At 45.3% G+C, this 21,759-nt stretch overlaps 1 protein-coding gene across 4 annotated transcripts in view; it reads left to right on the forward strand.

The window, feature by feature from the left end:
- The first annotated feature begins 4,045 nt into the window (after positions 1-4,045).
- Positions 4,046-21,759, forward strand: part of UPF2 (UPF2 regulator of nonsense mediated mRNA decay) — a 106,992-nt gene continuing 89,278 nt past the window's right edge. For all 4 annotated transcript variants that reach the window (XM_060258258.1, XM_060258260.1, XM_060258259.1 and 1 more), the window contains exons 1-3: positions 4,046-4,422; positions 17,025-17,404; positions 20,138-20,917. In XM_060258258.1, coding sequence (XP_060114241.1) covers positions 17,043-17,404; positions 20,138-20,917 — 1,142 coding nt within the window. In that variant the 5' untranslated portion in view covers positions 4,046-4,422; positions 17,025-17,042. The remainder of the gene's footprint in view (positions 4,423-17,024; positions 17,405-20,137; positions 20,918-21,759) is intronic.

Genomic DNA, 21,759 nt, shown 5'->3' on the forward strand with positions numbered 1-21,759 from the left:
CACGTGCACGCGCACTTTCCCAAACGGGACTTGCCTGTCCGCATATATGTAACGCGGAGGTTGAGCAGCGAATGGGCATACGAGCATACAATGAATGTGCTTAAATGTTTTAATAGATGCTAAAGGAAACAAGAAGATCAGTTCATTAGCCCTGCCCCTAAACTGACATTCTGCACTAAAATCATAGAATCACAAAGTCACTGAGTTGGTTATTCCGATTCTCTGATTCTAGTGCAGAATGTCAGCTTGGGGACGCGGCTAAACCAGGATTAAAGGTCTAGTGCGAAATGGGTCACTGTCATTATAGTTTAGATTCAGTTCTGGGAGAAAACAGGCAAACAGATGTATCAGTGTTAAGAGTGATTATATGACCCGGTTGTCACTTCCCTCTCAAATGTGGAGGCTGAGCCGGTGGGTCCATTAGGCAACATTCAGCAGCTGCCTAGTGCGCCGGCTCTTCGGGGGCGCGTTGTTTCTGCTTCCTGAGGGGTTGGAGAAATCTTCCAGCCCCTCAGCAAGCAGAAACAACGTGGCGCTTAACTTTCAGTCCCGGGTGCTCTCGAGCGCTCAGGACTGAACGTGCCGCCTCGTTTCTCCTTGCTGGGGGTTGGAGAAATCTTCCAGCCCCTCAGCAAGCAGAAACATGCGCCGGGCGCTCAAGAGCGCGGTGTTTTAAATGCTGCAAGAGCCTAAGCAGAGGCACACTTACAAATATTAATGGGGCTTATTCAGTTTTTTTTTAAAAATGAAATTGCACATTAATATTTGAGTGTAGATACATTACTACTGGCAGGGCTTTTTTTGTAGCAGGAACTCCTTTGCATATTAGGCCACACACCCGTGATGTAGCCAGTCCTCCTAGAGCATTACATTGCTCTTACTACAGGGCCTATTTGCAAGCCCCAGGAGGATTGGATACATCAGGGTGTATGGCCTGATATGCAAAGGAGTTCCCGCTACAAAAAAAACCCCCTGACTACTGGGAATACCATCGCATTGACTATACAGACTTGTTGGCAAGGGGATGTCTCTGCTTTTTATTATACCGCCTAGGTTTGCCATAGCTGTCCTCTCAAGGGCAAACGTCTTTTAACTTCATGGCTACAGTCACTATCTGCAGTGATCTTGGATCCCAGAAATGTGAAGTCTGTCACTACTTCCATGTCTTCCCCTTCTATTTGCCAAGGAGTGATGGGGCTGGATGAATGCACATCACTATCCTAATTAAAGCATGTTGCCAGCTTCACATGACTTGTCAGCAAAGGGGTCTGCAAATTCAGAAACAGGCGATTTCTAACTTGGAATATTGTTGAAAGCTCTGTGCAGAGTAGGCTTGCCAATTCCCAGGTCCCAGCGGGGGTTCTTCCACTTTCCCAGGCTCTTTCCCGCCCCCAGTCAGCTGGCCGGCGGGGGGAAGCCCCGCCCCCAGAGGGCCATGTGCCTTTCCACCTCCGGAGGCTTTAGTCTCTGATTGAAAGGCTTCCTCTTGGAATGGTGTGTCTGTGTTACGTTGAAGAAGTTGGCAGCAACTCGTGAGTAGAGAGGCCAATCTCTCACTTCAGAGTCGCCAGAAACGTGGTGCGGGGGGAGGGAAACATCTGCTGAGCACTTCATTATTCCCTATGTGGAGATCGATTCTCATAGGGTATAACAGGGAATTGATCTGGAGGTTTTGGGGGCTCTGGGGGAGCTGTTTTTTGACGTAGAGGCTCCAAATTTTCAGTATACTATCTAGTGCCTTTCTCCAAAGTACCCCCCCAAGTTTCAAAACGATTGGACCAGGGGGTCCAATTCTATGAGCCCCAAAAGAAGGTGCCCCTAACCTTCATTATTTCCTATGGAAGGAAGACATTTAAAAAGGTATGCTGTCTCTTTAAATGTGATGGCCAGAACTCCCTTGGAGTTCAATTATGCTTGTCACACCTTGTTCCTGGCTCCGCCCCCAATGTCTCCTGGCTCCACCCCCAAAGTCCCCAGATATTTCTTGAATTGGACGTGGCAACCCTAGTGCAGAGTAAAACTGGAGTCTGCTGCAGCAGGAGTGGTGGTGTGGGAAACGGTTATGCTTGTGGAAGTCTTGGGTTCTAGAGTCACTTGGATGGGTCAACCCACTGTGAACTGTTTGAAAGGGAATGCATTTCCTCAGGGCTCCGGAGTTCCGGTGTTCTGCGGGGTCTGGGGAGGCCAACCGCACATGCGCGGGGGCCTCCGGAGTTGTGGGTGTCCGGTGGGCTGTGCGGAGGCCAGCTGCGCATGTGCGGGGGCCTCTGGAGTTCTAGGTGTCCAGTGGGGTTCAGAGAGGCCGGTCGTGCTTGCTGAGAGACTGCAGTTTTACAGGTGAGTTGCTCCCATCCCCTTTCTTTCTTTCTTTCTTTCTTTCTTTCTTTCTTTCTTTCTTTCTTTCTTTCTTTCTTTCTTTCTTTCTTTCTTTCTTTCTTTCTTTCTTTCTTTCTTCCTTCCTTCCTTCCTTCCTTCCTTCCTTCCTTCTGCTTTTATTTCCCCCTGTCAATCAGACAGTATTTTTTTTCTTTCTCTCTGTCAGACTTTTTTTCTTTCCTTCCAACTGTCTCCCCTCTCTTCCTTTCATTCATTCATTCATTATTTTCTTTCTTCCTGTCAGTCTTTCTATTTCCTTTCCCCCTACTCTCTCTGTCAATCAGACAGTATTTTCTCTTTCTCTCTCTCATCAGTGGTTTTCTCTCTCTCTCTCTCTGTCAGTCAGTCTTTTTCCCTGTCTATTTGCTTTATTTCTCTTTCTTCCTTTTTTCAAGCATTACACCACGCTGGCTCTTGTGATCGAGTAGTGTGTTGGAATTTGATTTTTTTTGCTGGGATGGCTATATATTTTTGGACTTTTTTCAATGCTAGAATATTTTTTTTGAGGTGTGGTGACCACCTCAAAAAAGATATAAAAGCACCTTTGGGGATGTCAGAGGTGTGGCCTGGTATGCAAATGATGGTGCTGTCAGAGGTGTGGCCTAATGTGCAAATGATGGTGCTGTCAGAGGTGTGGCCTAATATGCAAACAATGGTACTGTCATAGGTGTGGCCTAATATGCAAATGATGGTACCGTCAGAGGTGTGGTCTAATATGCAAATGATGGTAGTCAGTGTGGCCTAATATGCAAATGATGGTGCTGTCAGAGGTGTGGCCTAATGTGCAAATGATGGTACTGTCAGAGGTGTGGCCTAATGTGCAAATGATGGCGCTGTCAGAGGTGTGGCCTAATATGCAAATGATGGTACTGTCAGAGGTGTGGCCTGATGTGCAAATGATGGCGCTGTCAGAGGTGTGGCCTAATGTGCAAATGATGGTGCTGTCAGAGGTGTGGCCTAATATGCAAATGATGGTACTGTCAGAGGTGTGGCCTAATATGCAAATGATGGTAGTCAGAGGTGTGGCCTAATGTGCAAATGATGGTGCTGTCAGAGGTGTGGCCTAATATGCAAATGATGGTAGTCAGAGGTGTGGCCTCATATGCAAATGATGGTACTGTCAGAGGTGTGGCCTAATGTGCAAATGATGGTGCTGTCAGAGGTGTGGCCTAATAGGCAAATGATGGTGCTGTCAGAGGTGTGGCCTAATAGGCAAATGATGGTGCTGCCAGAGGTGTGGCCTAATAGGCAAATGATGGTACTGTCAGAGGTGTGGCCTAATATGCAAATGAAGGTGCTGTCAGAGGTGTGGCCTAATAGGCAAATGATGGTGCTGTCAGAGGTACTAATATAATAAGAGGTGCTAACCTCACATACCAATAAGTTCCTGCTGGGCTTTTTCTATTAAAAAAGCCCTCCATTTCCTCCCACCCCGGAAGCGCTCATCCTAGTATTCTAAATTGCACATTAAAAAGCCCCCAAACCTCTGGTTACTTGGCATATATTTGGGACTGGGACTTTATGCGCGCTTCTCCCTGAAGTAAACCCCGCTAAGATTAACGGAAGTAGCGTGTATGGGGCATTACGGGTAGCCGTTTAACAGGTTAGTGCCCGCAGCAAAAGCAATTCCAACGCGGCGGATTTAAAGGCCCGGGCGGAAAGGCCCTCCTCGCACCCCGTAGAGGCCCCGCCCTGCGGCCCCTTCCGCCTCCCTTGGCAACCGCAGCATTGGGTCGCCCCTCGTTAGGACCCCGCGCGCCACGTGGGGCTGTCCCCGGCAACGCCTGACGACAGTGCTTCCCGTACGCCTCAGAACGCGGCCCAAGCGGGCGGTCAAACCGTCGCCCGCTGAACCCGAACCTTTGCGGCCTCTCCGCGCCTTCGTCCCCAGCAGAGCGGCGAGGCCCCGCGGGGGGGCTGCGGGCGCTTCCGAGCAGGCGTCGTCGAGGGCAGCTTGGGGGGCGGGGTCCTCGTCCTGAGGGGCGGGGCGGGGGGGAGGAGAGGAGAGGCTGGCTGAGCCGGGACCGTTGTGGATGGCAGGCCGAGGTAACCCTCCTCTCCCGCGGCCGGGGCTGGGGCTGGGGCGGGCCTAGTCGGGGCGGAGGCCTCGGGGCGCCTCCGAGGGGACCGGGGGAGGGAGGGAGGGAGGCGCCACCTGTTGCCCCCCCCCCGCGAGGCCTACCTGGGAGGAGCAGCTGGGAGGGGCCGGGGGCTCCTCCGTGGGGACTCCCGAGTGTGGCTCTGCAGGGGCGCTGGTGTGGCTGCTGTTTGGGGGCAGCGTTGCTTCTCTGTACGTGGGCCTCCACTCAAAAGCGGGCTGTGTGACCTGTGGAAGGCAATCCCAGGCGCTTCTGTTGTGTTGCTTCGTGTATGTTGCTCTCTTTTTTAAGGGTCCCCCCCTCATGTAAAGTAAACTTGGACTTGGGGAGGGAGGGTGCCTCAGTGGCAGAGCATCTGCTTGGGAAGCAGAAGGTCCCAGGTTCAATCCCCAGCATCTCCAAAAAAGGGTCCGGGCAAAGAGGCGTGAAAAACCTCAGCTGGAGAGCCATGAATGGGGCTGTGGCTCAGTGGTAGAGCATCTGCTTGGGAAGCAGAAGGTCCCAGGTTCAATCCCTGGCATCTCCAAAAAAGGGTCCAGGCAAAGAGGTGTGAAACACCTCAGCTGGAGACCCTGGAGAGCAGGGGAGGGACAGTGGCTCCAGTGGTAGAGCATCTGCTTGGGAAGCTGAAGGTCCCAGGTTCAATCCCTGGCATCTCCCACTAAAAAGGGTCCAGGCAAAGAGGTGTGAAAAACCTCAGCTTGAGACCCTGGAGAGCCATGAAGGGGGCTGTGGCTCAATGGTAAAGCATGTGCTTGGGAAGCAGAAGGTCCCAGGTTCAATCCCTGGCATCTCCAACTAAAAAGGGTCCAGGCAAATAGGTGTGAAAAACCTCAGCTTGAGACTCTGAAGAGCTGCTGCCAGTCTGAGAAGACAATCCTGACTTTGATGGACCAAGTGTTTGATTCAGTATAAGGCAGCTTCATATGTTCATATGTTTGGGGAGGGATGGTAGAGCAGTGGCTCAGTGGTAGAGCATTTACTTGGGAAGCAGAAGGTCCCAGGTTCAATCCCCGGCATCGCCAACCAAAAAGGGTCCAGGCAAATAGGTGTGAAAAACCTCTGCTTGAGACCCTGGAGAGCGGTTGCCAGTCTGAGAAGACAATACTGACTTTGATGGAGCAAGGGTCTGATTCAGTATAAGGCAGCTTCATATGTTCATATGTTTGGGGAGGGATGGTGGCTCAGTGGTAGAGCATCTGCTTGGTAAGCAGAAGGTCCCAGGTTCAAACCCCGGCATCTCCCACTAAAAAGGGTCCAGGCAAGTAGGTGTGAAAAACCTCAGCTTGAGACCCTGGAGAGCCATGAATGGGGCTGTGGCTGAGCAGCAGAGCATCTGCTTGGGAAGCTGAAGGTCCCAGGTTCAATCCCCGGCATCTCCCACTAAAAAGGGTCCAGGCAAGTAGGCGTGAAAAACCTCAGCTTGAGACCCTGGAGAGCCATGAATGGGGCTGTGGCTCAGTGGTAGAGCATCTGCTTGGTAAGCAGGAGGTCCCAGGTTCAATCCCCGGTATCCAACTAAAAAGTGTCCAGGCAAGCAGGCGTGAAAAACCTCAGCTGGAGACCCTGGAGAGCCGCTGCCAGTCTGAGTAGACAAGGCTGACTTTGATGGACCCAGGAGGGTCTGATTCAGTAGAAGGCAGCTTCATATGTTTGGGGAGGGACGGTGGCTCAGTGGTAGAGCATCTGCTTGGGAAGCAGAAGGTCCCAGGTTCAATCCCCGGCATCTCCAACTCAAAAGGATCCAGGCAAATAGGTGTGAAAAACCTCAGCTGGAGACCCTGGAGAGCCGCTGCCAGTCTGAGTAGACAATACTGACTTTGATGGACCCAGGAGGGTCTGATTCAGTAGAAGGCAGCTTCATATGTCCATATGAACTTGCGGGTCTTGATAACAAAAATGATGGGTGTCGCCACATTGGCTCCGTAACTGCATGGTTTTTCTTTTTTAGATTTTTCTTATCTCAGAGAAGGTGACCTTTCTGTAGCTGTGGAGGAACGTACTTTTTTTTATTTTGGTTTTCCCTGTAGTTCTTGACGATGCTGATCCTTCTGTGTGTTCTCTGTCTGTGCTGCTGTGCTCATTAAGGCTCTCGAGCTTCCTGATTCTTGCTTTCTTCAAGCTTGGTGAGTTGTCAGTGGCCTCCTCTTTTAGGAATGACTGGAGTGCTTTATTTTACAGCGACGGCTTGCTTGAGAGTAATTTTCATTCAGCATTACAGGGTCGATGGTTTTCAGTGAAGCAGCATCAGTAGTATTGAGTTACAAAAGGTTTTGGGTGTTTTTTTGTGTGTTAGGCTTGCATAGAACAATTGTGTCAGTTTTCTTATGCCAGTAGCAGCCAACTTTTTGTCAAATGCCACACAGGAATTCAGATGACTTGATAATGGCCTTCTAGTATTCGTTATACTTTATGAAGTTGCATTGCTTGGGATGATTTTGCCTTTAGTTCGCTGAGCTATGGAGCAGTGTGTGAAAAGCAGACAGGCTTGGACTGATCTTGCAGTTAGGCTTACAGACTTTCTGCTCCAGACCAGAGGTGGCACAGATTCTGTTGTCTTTAGCCATTTATTTATTTAAATACTTCATTTATACCCCACCTTTTCTCCCCAATAGAGCTCCGAAGTGACTTACATCATTCTTCCTCTTAGCTTATGCAGTAAAAACACACACTATGTCAGGGGTGTCAAACATGCAACTCAGGGGGCAAATCAGGCCCCCAGAGGGCTCCTGTCAGCCCCCCCCCGAGTAACTGGCTGTCATCTGCTTCCTTCTCCTTATCTCTTGCTTCCTTCTGTATAACAGCCTGCTTTGCAAGGCTTGCTCAATTGCACAGGAGCTACAGAACAAAACCTCTGTTTTCTCCATTGACTGAGGTTCTTCCCTTGGGGAGGAAGGGGGGGGGAGGCAGAGCTTATTTTTCCAGGCTCTCTCAATCACACAGCAGAGCTACTGAGCCAAGCCTCTCTTCCTTCTATTAGCTGAGGCTCCTCCCCCACCAGTCCCCTGGGGAAGGAAGGAAAAAGCTAGAGCTTCCTTTGCCAAGTTCCCTCGATCCCATAGGAAAAATACAAAGAAAGAACCTTTAAAACCAACGAGTGCTAATGTTTCAAGCATGTTTTAAATTTTTTTTTTTTTAAAAAAACCCATTTAATTGTGTTTTTCTGTGTCCTTTATAAAGTTTATATCTCTGCTACCTAATCTAAAATAGGAACACACATGGCCCAGCACAACCCGATATGGTCCGGCCCAACGAGGTCTCATTTATGTCAGATCCAGCCCTCATAACAAATGAGTTCGACACCCCTGCACTACATATTTAGAGTGCTTCAGATTAAATTTTCAAATGGCAGGGTACTGAAAATCGTGTTAGGTTACTGCAATGTGAATTGTTAAGAGTTCCGCACTGCAGTGGTAGCACCTAAATGTGTGATGTTATGATGTGAAAGAAGGATCTTCGTGGGACTCGGGCTTTGGCACGTTTTCTTCAGTTTTATGAGCTGCCCCAAAAATTCAGGAGCTTGACTTATTTTTAGCCTTTAGAGTTTTATATTTCAATGACTACACTTCCTTATTATCGCTACAAACCCCAATCTTAAACTCTTTACAGTTTTTTGTCTTTTTAAAAAGTTACATTGAAAGTATTGTTGCATATGAATTATTACAGGGAAATCTGATAGTCGTGACAAAAAGCTAACCTTTTTACTTAAGAACTTAAGAGAAGCCATGTTGGATGAAGCCAGTGGCCTATCCAGTCCAAGACTCTGTGTCACACAGTGGCCAAAAAAAAAAAATTATACACACACACACACATGCATACACATACTATGGCTAATAGCCAGTGATGGACCTCTGCTCCATATTTTTATCCAATCCCCTCTTGTTCCAAACCTTTAATCATTCTAGTTGCCCTTTTCTGCACTTTTTCCAGTGCTATAATATCCTTTTTGAGGTGGGGTGACCAGAACTGCACACAGTATTCCAAATGAGACCACACCATCGATTTATACAGGGGCATTATGATACTGGCTGATTTGTTGTCAGTTCCCTTCCTAATAATTCCCAGCATGGCGTTGACCTTTTTTATTGCAATCGCACACTGGGTGTTTTCGCACAGGGCTTACCCCGGAGCGACGTCCCTCTTCACCGCGCAGCGTCTGCGCGGATTTCGCACCAACTGCTCCGCAGAACCCGGAAGAGCCGCAAAGTCCCGCAGCTTTTGCGTCGCAAATGTAAACTGGTTTTTGGCGGTTTACATTTGCGACGCAAAAGCCGCGGGACTTTGCGGCTCTTCCGGGTTCTGCGGAGCAGTTGGTGCGAAATCCGCGCAGACGCTGCGCGGTGAAGAGGGACGTCGCTCCGGGGTAAGCCCTGTGCGAAAACGCCCATTGTCTTGACATTTTCAGTGAGTTATCTACCACGACCCCAAGATCTCTCTCTCGGTCAGTCTCTGCCAGTTCACAGTTTGGAACACTTTCCCTATGAAGAAAGATTAAAACGCTTGGGGCTCTTTAGCTTGGAGAAATGTCGACTGCGGGGTGACATGATATAGGTTTACAAGATTATGCACAGGATGGAGAAAGTAGAGAAAGAAGTACTTTTCTCCCTTTCTCACAATACAAGAACTTGTGGGCATTCGATGAAATTGCTGAGCAGTCGGGTTAAAATGGATAAAAGGAAGTACTTCTTCACCCAAAGGGTGATTTACATGTGGAATTCACTGCCACAGGAGGTGGTGGCAGCTACAAGCATAGCCAGCTTCAAGAGGGGGTTAGATAAAAATATGGAGCAGAGGTCCATCAGTGGCTATTAGCCACAGTGTGTATATATATGTATATGTGTATATACATGTATATGTGTGTGTGTGTGTGTGTGTATATAATTTTTTTGGCCACTGTGTGACACAGAGTGTTGGACTGGATGGGCCATTGGCCTGATCCAACAGGGCTTCTCTTATGTTCTTATGTGACACAGAGTGTTGGACTGGAGGGACCATTGGCCTGATCCAACAGGGCTTCTCTTATGTTCTTATGTGACACAGAGTGTTGGACTGGAGGGGCCATTGGCCTGATCCAACAGGGCTTCTCTCATGTTCTTATGTGACACAGAGTGTTGGACTGGATGGGCCACTGGCCTGATCCAACAGGGTTTCTCTGATGTTCTTATGTGACACAGAGTGTTGGACTGGATGGGCCATTGGCCTGATCCAACAGGGCTTCTCTTATGTTCTTATGTGACACAGAGTGTTGGACTGGAGGGGCCATTGGCCTGATCCAACAGGGCTTCTCTCATGTTCTTATGTGACACAGAGTGTTGGACTGGATGGGCCACTGGCCTGATCCAACAGGGTTTCTCTGATGTTCTTATGTGACACAGAGTGTTGGACTGGATGGGCCATTGGCCTGATGCAACATGGCTTCTCTTAAGTTCTTATGTTTTTTTGTAAGAGCAGACATGGTTTTAAATGGTTTTTCCTCAGCTGTTCCTCAGGTAGCTTCTGTACGGTTGAACCTGATTTTACACCATTAATGCTAGGTAATTTCTGTTTTAAAATTCAGAACTCATTACAAGCATATATATTTTATCGGCATAGGATGAAGTCATAATGTCTATACATAACTTGTTCATAATGTGAAAAGGAATTTATATTGACATCTGTGAAATTGAACAAGAGTATTGAAATACGGTAGGCAAAAGTAGTTTTTACCCTAAAAGGGAGATTATACAAAGAGATTTACTGACATTTCCTTAAATGTTTGTGTGTTTTCTTCAGTTATATCAATACTTGAGTATCCTTGAAGATAATGATTATATAAATATATATACGTGTGCGTGTGTGTGTGTGTATTTGATAGTTATATATGTAATTCTCATGAATATTATGGATAAAAGGCTGTAAGTATTCAGCATTACTGTAAGGTTTTGTCCAGGTTCAATCCCAAGGCTCCTTAGGATGGTTCAAAAGCAGCTTTAATGATGAGGCTCAAAGTAAATATTAACGGCATGCAGGTCTTGCCAGACTCAAGTGAATTGGCAGATGCTTAACACTTATAGGCTGCAACATAACAGCTCTACTTTTCTCACACTTGCTAAAAGCCTTTTAAATTCATATAATGTCTTTCCCCATGCCTCTGTTTTGTTTCTTGTCAAGGTCACAGTCCACATACCTTTCCCCATTTCAGTTGGTTCTTACCCAGGGAGACAAGATTAGCATTGTCTTCCCGTGCTCTTCTTCCACCTGCAGGCCTGGAACATCCCACAGCACCCAAAATACTAAATAGCTAGAAAGATCAATGGGGTTAGTATTCATGGATACAGTCATAGTATGGAGTTCGTAAATCATATAAATGCATGATAATAATGGATCATCAGCGAGCAAGGATAATAATGCCAGCAAAGCAGTGGTGTCATCTCAAGCTATCACTGTTCCTGACAATTACTCTTGTTTACAAATTATTTTCAACACTATGTTTGTCATTCTTTAAATGTCTCTGTAACAATATTTAAGCAAGATGTCAGCAACTATTAATTCATGTTACTCTTTGCCCCCACAGATGGAAGAAAGAGACAGACACAAAAGGTTGGGTAAACTATAAGAGCCCCGTGGCGCGGAGTGTTAAAGCTGCAGTACTGCAGTCCTAAGCTCTGCTCACGACCTGAGTTCGATCCCCGGCGGAAGCTGGGTTTTCAGGTAGCCTGCTCGAGGTTGGCTCAGCCTTCCATCCTTCCGAGATCAGTAAAATGAGTACCCAGCTTACTGGGGGGAAAGTGTAGATGACTGGGGAAGGCAATGGCAAACCACCCCGTAAAAAGTCTGCCGTGAAAACGTTGTGAAAGCAAGTCACCCCAGAGTCGGAAACGACTGGTGCTTGCACAGGGGACCTTTCCTTTTCAAACTAAGGGCCACTTTATTTAGTTAACTAATTAAACAGCAAGGGCAATAACCAGGGCCAGCCCTTGGGTGCATGGCACCCTAGGCAGACTGACTGCCCGCCACTCCCCTCCATGGCACTGTGAAGAAGAAGAAGAAGATGATGATATTGGATTTATATCCCGCCCTCCACTCCGAAGAGTCTCAGAGCGGCTCACAATCTCCTTTACCTTCCTCCCCCACAACAGACACCCTGTGAGGTGGGTGGGGCTGGAGAGGGCTCTCACAGCACCTGCCCTGTCAAGGACAACCTCTGCCAGAGCTATGGCTGACCCAAGGCCATGCTAGCAGGTGCAAGTGGAGTGGGGAATCAAACCCAGTTCTCCCAGATAAGAGTCCGCACACTTAACCACTACACCAAACTGGCTCTCCAAACTGTGCCCTGCCACCCCCCTCCACGAAGCCTCCTCTTCCTCCCTCCGTTCCCAGGAAGGGGCAGTGGAGTGCCACGCTTCCCAGGCTCTTTAAAGGCCCCCCTGCTGATCAGCTGATTGGCGGGTAAAATGCTGCCCCATTTTCTCCCTCCCTTCCCTTCTGTGGTACCGTGCCACACACTGCTAGGATTTGCCCTACCTGCTAAGACGTGGCCCGGGCATCTCAGCGTCTTCTTTGAAGATAGCACTGGATGACACTTCTCTCCCTCTCCTTTCCAGAACCGGAAGTGAGGGGGGAGCGAAGCCTCGTCCAGCGCTCTCTTAAAACGTTGATATGCCCAGGCTGCGTCTAAGTGGGTAGGGCAGATTCTAGCGGCACTCCTCTGAGTGTGCAGGGTGGGCGGCGGAGCGGGCCCACAGAACAGGAGGGGGGAGGTGACGGTGAAGCGAGGCAATGACCATGGTATCGTCGGCGTGGGGGGAGGTAAACTAGGCATTTGTCTTGGGTGCAGGGAGCGGGGAGAGCACAATTCAGCACCCCCCTCCCACCACCCTAGGTAAGTGCCTAGTTTGTCTAGTGGGCGAGCCAGCCCTGGCAATAACATAACAAGGGCCAGGGTCAAAACATGCTCTCCCCTGCTCCATGATGGATGAGCCACCTCTGCCCTTAGGTGGAGCCATCCGTAAATGGTTCATACCCACCAGGCACAGCAAAGTGGGAATGCCCTGGAGTTCCAACCCCCGGCTGCATGGCTGAAGGGGAGGGTCGATCCAGTCAATCCCCAGGCAGTCTGCCACCTGACTCAACCAGTAATTCATGTTACTCTTTCTGTCCTTAACTATTTTTGCTCAGTATTTTGATGTTTATGCTGGTAATCAGAAAGATTGTGACAAAATCCTTTTTTTTTTGTCTGTCCTTTAAAAAAAAAAGCCATTAAGATTTTTCTAGCCTAAGACGAAACCTTTACTTCCTATATTTCTGATAAGATTTTGTTCCCCTTCCATTAAACATAGATGAGTAGGCAAGGGAGAGTAGGCAAGGTCATGGAGGATAGGTCTATTAGCAGTTACTAGACACGATGACGAAAGCAGCTTTCACATTCAGAGGCATTAAACTTCTCAATACCATTGCCAGAAGGTAACTTCAGAGAAATGCCTTTACCTCTACAGCCTTTTGCTGGCCATCCAGAGATCAGGGGTGGCCAAACTGTGGCTCTCAAAGCCCCAACTACCCTGTCAGTCAGCTTGGAGAATGTATTTAAGGTTGCTTTCTTTCCACCTCTCCCTCCTTCCTCCATCTATTTTCCTTCCTTCCTTCTTTCAGACATCTGCCGTTTATTCTATGTGGCTCTTACGTTAAGCAAGCTTGGCCACCCCTGGGCTAGATAGAACACCGGTCCTGCTGCAGCAGGGCTCCTTTTATGTTCTCTTGTACTTGGAAACCTTTTCTGTCTAAAACAGGGTATGAGGGCCAGATCTGACATGAGACCTTGTCGGGCCAGGCCATATGTGTCATAAAATGTAATGCCATTTAGTGGAGATGTAAGCTTTATCAAGGACACAGACAAACACAATAAAAGATTTAAAAGCGCTTTAAATAAAACACGCTTAAAAGATTAGCACTCTTGCAGTATTTTACTTAGTCTCTAACTGACATCTCTTGGTCTGAATTATTGCATCAAAATCTGGAGACAATGTCTGTGCCATAGCAATCTTGAGTATGCTGTTCAGGTGTGTATCTGTTAGTTGCAAGCCTACTTTTGATTTGTTGACATTCAGTGCAGAAATCTGATGGTCAATGCTTTGAGCCTAAGACCCAGAGGTAAACATGAAATGGCTGGGCATTGTGAGCCTTTGTACATAAGTTGGTTCATGTGCTGGTCAAGAATATGTGAAGGCACCATGACACAGACTGAGGGCTATGTTTTTGTCTACAAAACGATGGTCTTCCCTAGATAAATAACTACAATTCCTATGAGGCAGTGCAAGAATACAGACATCAATGTATAGTGGTCAGTATCAACCCACTTGAATGGGAAGCCTAGGTTAAAAATCCCCAGTCTGCAAAGGAAATGTGCCGGGTGAACTTAGTCTGGACATGCACTCAGCCTAATCTATATCACTGGCTTGTTATTCCTCATCTAAATAGTTCATAATGCTTTCCTACTAAAAAAAGACTGGCTCACAAAGGCATGAATACAGTGAAAAGGGGGAGGCAAACCCAAGTGCACTGAGGACAGCCCTGGCATAAGTAGCTCTATCTGTAACAAGGCAAAAAGCTCATATCTTGAATAAAACTTTGTTGGCCTTAGAGGTGCTTTGTATTTCTCCTGTGTGATCAAGGAAACTGGGCAAAGGAAGCTCTGATTCTTTCCCTCCCTTCCCAGGGGACAAGGAGAAGGAGGAGCCTCAGCCAACAGATGGAAGAGTGGCTTGGCTCAGTAGCTCTGCTGGGTGACCAGCTAAGCAAGCTTTGCCTCCCCACCTTCCTCCCCAAGGGAGGAGGCTCATCCAATGGAGGAGATAGAGGCTTTGCTCTGTAGCTGCTGTGTGATTGAGCAAGCCTGGCAAAGCAAGCTGTGATGCAGAAGGACAGGTAGAGAAAAACAACTGCGCCCAAAGAAAAAGAAAACAATACTCATAAATACGTAGAAAATATCAAAAATTTCTTAGTGGTGTCTAACCAATCACAGTAACAACCATTAAAGTAAATACATCCAAATAAGCACAGTGTTACTTAAAGCAACAATCAGTTCTTCTGTGTGACTCCTCAGTTTTCCTTCTGCTTTCAGAAAGTCATGGAAGATCCAATCTTATAAGCTTTATCAAGGACACAGGCAAACACAATACGAACTATTTAGATGAGGAACAACAAGTATTTATGAGTATTGTTTTCTTTTTCTTTGGGTGCAGTTGCTTTTCTCCCCCTGTTCTTCACTGTGCCGCCACTGTTTCTCTGTGATGCAGAAGGAGGCAGAAGTCTCGAGAACCGCAGGAGGAACTGATGGCCAGAAATACAAGAACCTCTCCATGTATAAAATGTAATGGTCAACCACCATTACATTTCAATAATTGCATGGCTAAACAATTAACTCCACGATTGACTCTTGTGTATATTATCATAATATCTCCCATACAAAATTCTAATCACCAGTACAAACACCATACATTACAATAATGTCCATCCATTACAATAATGTCCACAACTATTATAATGGTCCAATGTACACAATTTGCCTTGTCATACTGCTTCAAAAGTCATAATTTACAGAGTCACTTGTAAGCACAGCTAAGTTGTATATTAAGGATGCAAAGGACTTAACATATAAATTGGAAGGTTTGACAGTTCCACCAGAAGCTACTTTTGTAACTTGACATAGAGGCTCTGTATAGTAACACATCACACGAAGAAGCAAAGGAAGTAATAGAAGAGGCTCTTACCAGCAGGGAGGATCATAATATACCAACATACTTTTTAATGGAATGGAGTGATTTGATTTTGGAGAACAATTTCTTTAGATATAAAGAAAAATTTTATTTCCAAACAAAAGGCATTGCCATAGCGAAAATGTTTATGAAAAAACTAGAGGAGAGTACTACCTTGAATGCAGGTGCTGATCCATATTTTCACAATCTAATATGCTTCAGGCATTTTATTGATGATATTTTATTGATTTATGCAGATAAGGAACAATTACCAGCGTTTCTAGAACGGATGAAGACTTTACACCCTCATATCGGGTTCACAGTGAATATACAAACTGAGTCTATTCCATATTTGGATACTTATATATATAGAAACAGAGAGAATAAATTGGCATTTAAGGTTTTTAGAAAACAAACAGATAAGAACTCATATTTAAATGTTGCATCTTTTCATTGATGGGCATTAAGATGAAATTTGCCCTATTGGCAATTCCTCCGATTGAGGAGAAATTCAACTGTACCTAAGAATTTTGTTGAGGAAGCAGATTTTTTAGAGAGACGGTTCCACCAAAGAAGATACCCAAGAGATGTTGTTACAAAAAAATCCATTGGGAAGAATATCAATTTGAGATACAAACTATGTGGTGCACTGACTCTGTAATGCACTGACTCTGTAAATTATGAATTTTGAAGCTGTATGTCAAGGTAAATTGGGTACACTGTACCGTTATAATAGTTGCTGAATGGATGGACATTATTGTAATTTATGGTTTTTGTACAAGTGATTAGAATTTTGTACAGGATATAATAATATGCACAAGAGTCAATAGTGGAGTTAATTGTTTATTCATACAATTACTGAAATAGTAGTTGACCATTACATTTTATACATGGAGAGGTTGTTCTTGTATTTCTGGTGATGCAGAAGGAAGCAGCAAAGAGGGAAAAGGATGCAGATTTGCTCACGGGCCTGATAGGAGCCCTCCGGGGGCCTTATTTGGTCCCTAGGCCACACCTTTGACACCCATGGTCTAAAATAATGCCTTTTTGTTTTGTTGCATGTAAGCTTGTCTATAATTATACATTTTAGAAAATTTGCTTCGCTGTCAGTATTTCAGTTATGATTCAATGACTTCAGATCTGAACGGCCTAAGTAGTAGCCAGAATGGCAATCTGTAGTGTCCATAGTTGAAGGTGGAATTAAGTATTACAGGAGATACATGGCTTCCACTGAAAATAGCATCAGCATGTCAAGATCTCCTACTTTCCAGTTTGTAGTAACATCTTGGGCCATGGTATCGTGTGTTTGCTCTCCAGCAGTGCCCAGTGGTGTGTAGGTATATCACGTCATGGTATTGCATACTGGTGAAGGGAGAGATGAGGATACTTCCTAGTATCACCCTGTGTCCCCCATAATACTGGTCATTGTTTTGGTCTTATAATCAGAAGCTGTCTAGCCCTAAGGTAAGGCGAGATCGCACCCCTGTGCAATGAATGTTGTGGTGTTAAAAGCAGTAGTGTGGGAGGTGGATGCAAACTAACTAGGATTCACTTACATAGGTCCTTTTTCTAAAGTGTGGGGCTTGTGCAGATACTTCCAACTGATTATATTGCACGTTAATCAGCAAAAGCAGCGCTGTCATTTGGATTTTTTGCTTCAGTTTACCAAATGATGTAGTCTGATAGCAATTGTCTTATATTTGGAACAATCCTATGCAAAAAAAAAATGCCCATTGATTGGACATGCATTACAAAAAGAGTCTTGAGCTCTTGATTAATATCTGTGGAATGTAATAACGATGTGATGCTAATCTTTCAGATTCGCCTGTGTAACATAATGCCAGCTGAGCGCAAGAAGTCAGCAAGCATGGAAGAAAAAGAAACATCGTTAGGTAATAAAGATAAGGAATTCGGTGACAGGCGGGTGGTGAATAGCAGAGATAAGCCCAAAGAGGATGTTAGGCTTGGCATGAAGAGAGAGACGTTAAAGCCACCTGAAGACAAAAAGAAAAAGCTGGAAGAGGAGAAGCGGAAAAAAGAAGATAAGGAACGGAAGAAAAAAGATGAGGAAAAAGTAAAATCTGAAGAAGAGCAGAAGAGAAAAGAGGAGGAGGAAAAGCAGAAACTTGAAGAGGAAGAGAGAAAAAAACAAGAAGAGGAAGTAAAGAGGCAACAAGAAGAGGCAGCTGCTCAACTGAAGTAAGGTTTATTGTTGCTGTTTTGCCAATCCCCTAATTCTTGGTGGGCAGGGGAGTATGAGAGGAACTTTGATGGTAGAGCATGGTTCCAGGAAGGGAGAAGGTGCTGAGGCAGGTAGTCGTTCTTCCTTCTTACCTGCACAGGAGTTGTAAGGCAAACAAACTATTTCGGGGAGAGAACTTGAGAAGAGTTATTTTTTGTTGTAGTGAAGCTTTGCTCTCCACTACTATGCTCCCCCCACTTTTTTTTTTAATAGCCAGTGTTGGATTACTTCAACAATCAACAGGTTCTGCAAAAATGCTATGACCTTAGCGTATTTGTCTAATGGTTGCTGCTGCAGTGGGAGGCCAAGACGGTGGAGTGAGTTGAGGAGGCAGTACTGAATTTGAAAAGACTGAGATACAAAGGGCAGCATACAGATAGCCCCATGTAACTAGATCAGTGTTTATTTATTCAACTTATGAACTGCCTGTTCCCTACGATGTAAAGATCTGGGCAGTGTACAACAAGGGAAAACAAAAAAGTGCGGCTACATTATTACAGATGGCGTCAGATATTTCTTTGCTACCGCGCTCAGGACTGTTCCATATACTCACAGGCTTGTGAGGAGAGGGATGAAGCAAAGATGGAAGAGAAAAGAAAGAAAGGAGGAGGGGGGTGCTGGCTATGATGGAACTGTTGCTGTCCTCCGCCAAAGGCCCTTACGGGCCCTGTGGAATTGCATAAAGTCCCTCAGGGCCATGGTGGTGTTTGGCAGAGAGTTTCAGCATGTCAGAGCCAAGACCAAAAAAGCTCTGGCTTTAGTTGAGGACAGCTAGATATCTTAAGGGCCAGGGACTAGCAGTAGATGGTTCTCAGCAGAGTGTAACACTCTTCCATGGGCATACTGGAGGAGGCAGAGATGCATTGCTCCCAGACCACTAAACGCCTTAAAGGCCAGAACCAAAATCTTTAACCTGACTCGTATTCATCTGGGAGCCAGTGTAGCTGGCACAGCACAAGTTGTATAATGTGCTGTCTGTGGCATTCCTCTCAGGACTTGTGCTGCTGCATTCTGGACCAGCTGGAGCTTCTAGGTCAGTCTCAAGGGCAGGCCTGCGTAGAGCGAGTTACAGTAATCTAGCCTGGAGGTGTCCATTGCATGGGTTACAGTGGCTAGATCAGGGTGCAACAGGAAAGGGGCCGGTTGCCGAGCTTGCCATAGATGGAAAAATGCCAGCCTGGCAATATTTGTGACCTGGACCTCCATACTCAAGTCAGAGTCATGCTCAAACTCCTGACAAATGGCACTGGTAGCAGTGTTCCTAGGAAAGTGGTTCTTGAATAGAACTTGACATTCCTGTAGCAAACTACTCTTGAAGCTGAAGGGACTTTCAAAAGCAGTCAGGTTGTGACTTTGTTTGTATATGCATGCTATGAGAAAATTAAAAATCCCACTGGAATACCAAAGACCTTGGGTATGCCTAAAGGAATGTTTTGGATTTTGATCAGTTAGTAGAAAGTACTTGTGCAGTATTTTCCATCACTAAATTTCAGTGATACAGGGTTTCCAGAAACATTTGAGCTAGAAAAAAAATTCCACTGCCCTAAACAGACTGTGATCTGATACAGCGTGTTTATTTTGGCTTATTTAGTAAATAAATTCTGAAAGTGCACAGTAGCAGCAAAAACATGTACTGAAACGTTTGATTAAGTAAGTGAGTCACGCGTGGCTTAAATGTTATATTCAAGTGAATTCAAATCCTTATGTGAAAATTATTTCAATTAAAATAATACTTACAAAAATGTAAAGACAATAAAGGAGGCCCTGACAAATTTTCTTTGGGTCTAGGAGCTAATCCAGAAGTTTAGGAACCATACTGAGTTGTCACCATCTAGAGTTTTGTATTTTAATAGCAATAATTAGGAAATACGGTAATTGCAAAACAGAATTTAACGTTCTTCATAGTTCTCCGTAATTTTTTAAAAGCTTTAACAACAGTGTTTTACAATCTAAGAAAATGTCGGGTAACCTTGGCTGTAGAACTTCATGTACATGCATAAGAACATAAGAGAAGCCATGTTGGATCAGGCAATTGGCAGTGGCAATTGTTCCTTTCTCTGAATGTATAAAGCAATGAAGTTTTTCTGTTCTAAAGAAGCCCATGTAAAAATGAAGCACCTCTCTGCAACAGTTTCAAAGCACAATTTTGGCCAGGCCTGTGGCTTTATAATGAAGATCCTGTAGTTTTTTAATGAAAGAATGTGGGCAATATAAATGGCGGGGAAAACCCAAACATGATGACTGCAGAAATTAGGGTTTGTAGAATCTTTCGGGCTCAAGTGCCGTGTTCTACTGGAGAAAGTTTTTCTTCCAGACGTTTCGTTCTCAGCTGCGGAGAACATCCTCAGTGGCATTGCAGCCGGAGCAGGCGCTCTGACCTTCTTGAGACTCAATGCACAGCAGCCAAGAAGGTCAGAGCGCCTGCTCCGGCTGCAACGCCACTGAGGATGTTCTCCGCAGCTGAGAACGAAACGTCTGGAAGAAAAACTTTCTCCAGTAGAACATGGCACTTGAGCCCGAAAGATTCTACAAACCCTAATGTTGATGCCAGCCGTGAAAACCTGAAATCTTTGATAACTGCAGAAATTGTTTGTTCATGAATGATTCACTTACTTGGTAGTTCCACAAGTGGTGTCAGCCTTGTTCAAAAGAAATAAAAAACAACTCCTGACTGTTTGTGTTCTCTTTAGAGAGAAAGAGGAGGCACATCAGCTTCACCAAGAAGCATGGGAGCGCCACCAAGCAAGAAAGGAGCTCAGAAGCAAAAACCAGAATGCATTAGACAACCGGCCTGAAGAAAACTTCTTTAGCAGGCTAGATTCAAGTCTCAAGAAAAACACTGCTTTTGTTAAGAAGTTAAAAACTATTACAGAGCAGCAGAGAGACTCCTTATCCCATGATTTTAATGGTCTCAATTTAAGCAAGTACATTGCAGAAGCTGTCGCTTCTATAGTGGAAGCAAAATTGAAAATCTCAGATGTAAACTGTGCTGTGCATCTTTGTTCACTGTTTCATCAGCGCTATGCTGACTTTGCTCCTTCACTTCTTCAAGTCTGGAAAAAGCATTTTGAAGCAAGGAAAGAAGAGAAAACACCCAACATTACTAAACTAAGAACAGACTTGCGGTTCATTGCAGAACTGACAATAGTTGGGATTTTCACCGACAAAGAAGGCTTATCGTTAATCTACGAACAACTCAAAAATATTATTAATGCTGATAGGGAATCCCATACTCACGTTTCTGTGGTCATTAGCTTTTGCCGACACTGCGGAGATGACATTGCTGGTTTGATACCAAGGAAAGTAAAAAGTGCAGCGGATAGATTTAACTTGAGTTTTCCTCCTAGTGAAATTATTAGCCCAGAAAAACAGCAGCCTTTCCAAAATCTGCTGAAAGAGTACTTCACATCTTTGACCAAACATCTGAAAAGGGACCACAGGGAACTGCAAAATATTGAAAGACAGAACAGGTGAAATTTTAAAAGCTCTTAATGCGTTGCAATATTGTTAATAACGTCGTACCAAAATATATTAAATAAGAATGTCTAAATATCCATGCTGCTGTTACGCTCATTGTTTTTGATAGGAAATGAGTTATTTCTTATGCTTATTTGCCGGTCTGTCATCTGGCTTTGGTATGGGATTGTTGATATAGTAAACTGAAGAAGGTTTAGCTTTAATTCCGCCCCCCCCCCCCCCGGCCCCATTCCTCAAGTGCTGTATATGTGCACAGGAGCAAGAACAATGTAGTAAACCATGTTTACCTCTGTTTTCCCATAGTGAATTTCTGCTCTTCTTTGAAAGTACAGTTGATTAGTGAGTTGTGAATGGCACAGTTTATGGTTGGATCCAAGTGCGCAGCCGTGTTGGTTTGAAGTAGTAGAACAAAATAGGAGTCAAGTTGTACCTTTAAGACCAACTTAGTTTTATTCAGAACGTAAGCTTTCGTGTGCTTCTAAGCACACTTCATCAGACGAGGAATCCGGCACAGGGAGCAGAGCCACACGTAGCTGGTAGGCGGTGGCTCAGAATGCAAAATGGTACAAATTTATGCTCCAATGACAGAATAGTAAAATTATCTGGTAGATAGTGGTTTGGAATGCAAAATGGTACAAATTTAAGATCCAATGACAGAATAGTAAATTAGCAAATTGAGCAAACCTTTGATCTGAGCAGCATGATCATGCAAAAGCAATAAAACACTAATATGTCAAAATGTGAGAATGTCTGTTAATTAGTCTATTGTTATAAGCCTGGGCCAAAAGAAAGACATTTCTATCTCAGAAGTTTTCCCATCCAACTAATTTACCTT

Source organism: Heteronotia binoei, chromosome 17 (genome assembly GCF_032191835.1).
Source record: "Heteronotia binoei isolate CCM8104 ecotype False Entrance Well chromosome 17, APGP_CSIRO_Hbin_v1, whole genome shotgun sequence".
NCBI classification, from domain to species: domain Eukaryota; kingdom Metazoa; phylum Chordata; class Lepidosauria; order Squamata; family Gekkonidae; genus Heteronotia; species Heteronotia binoei.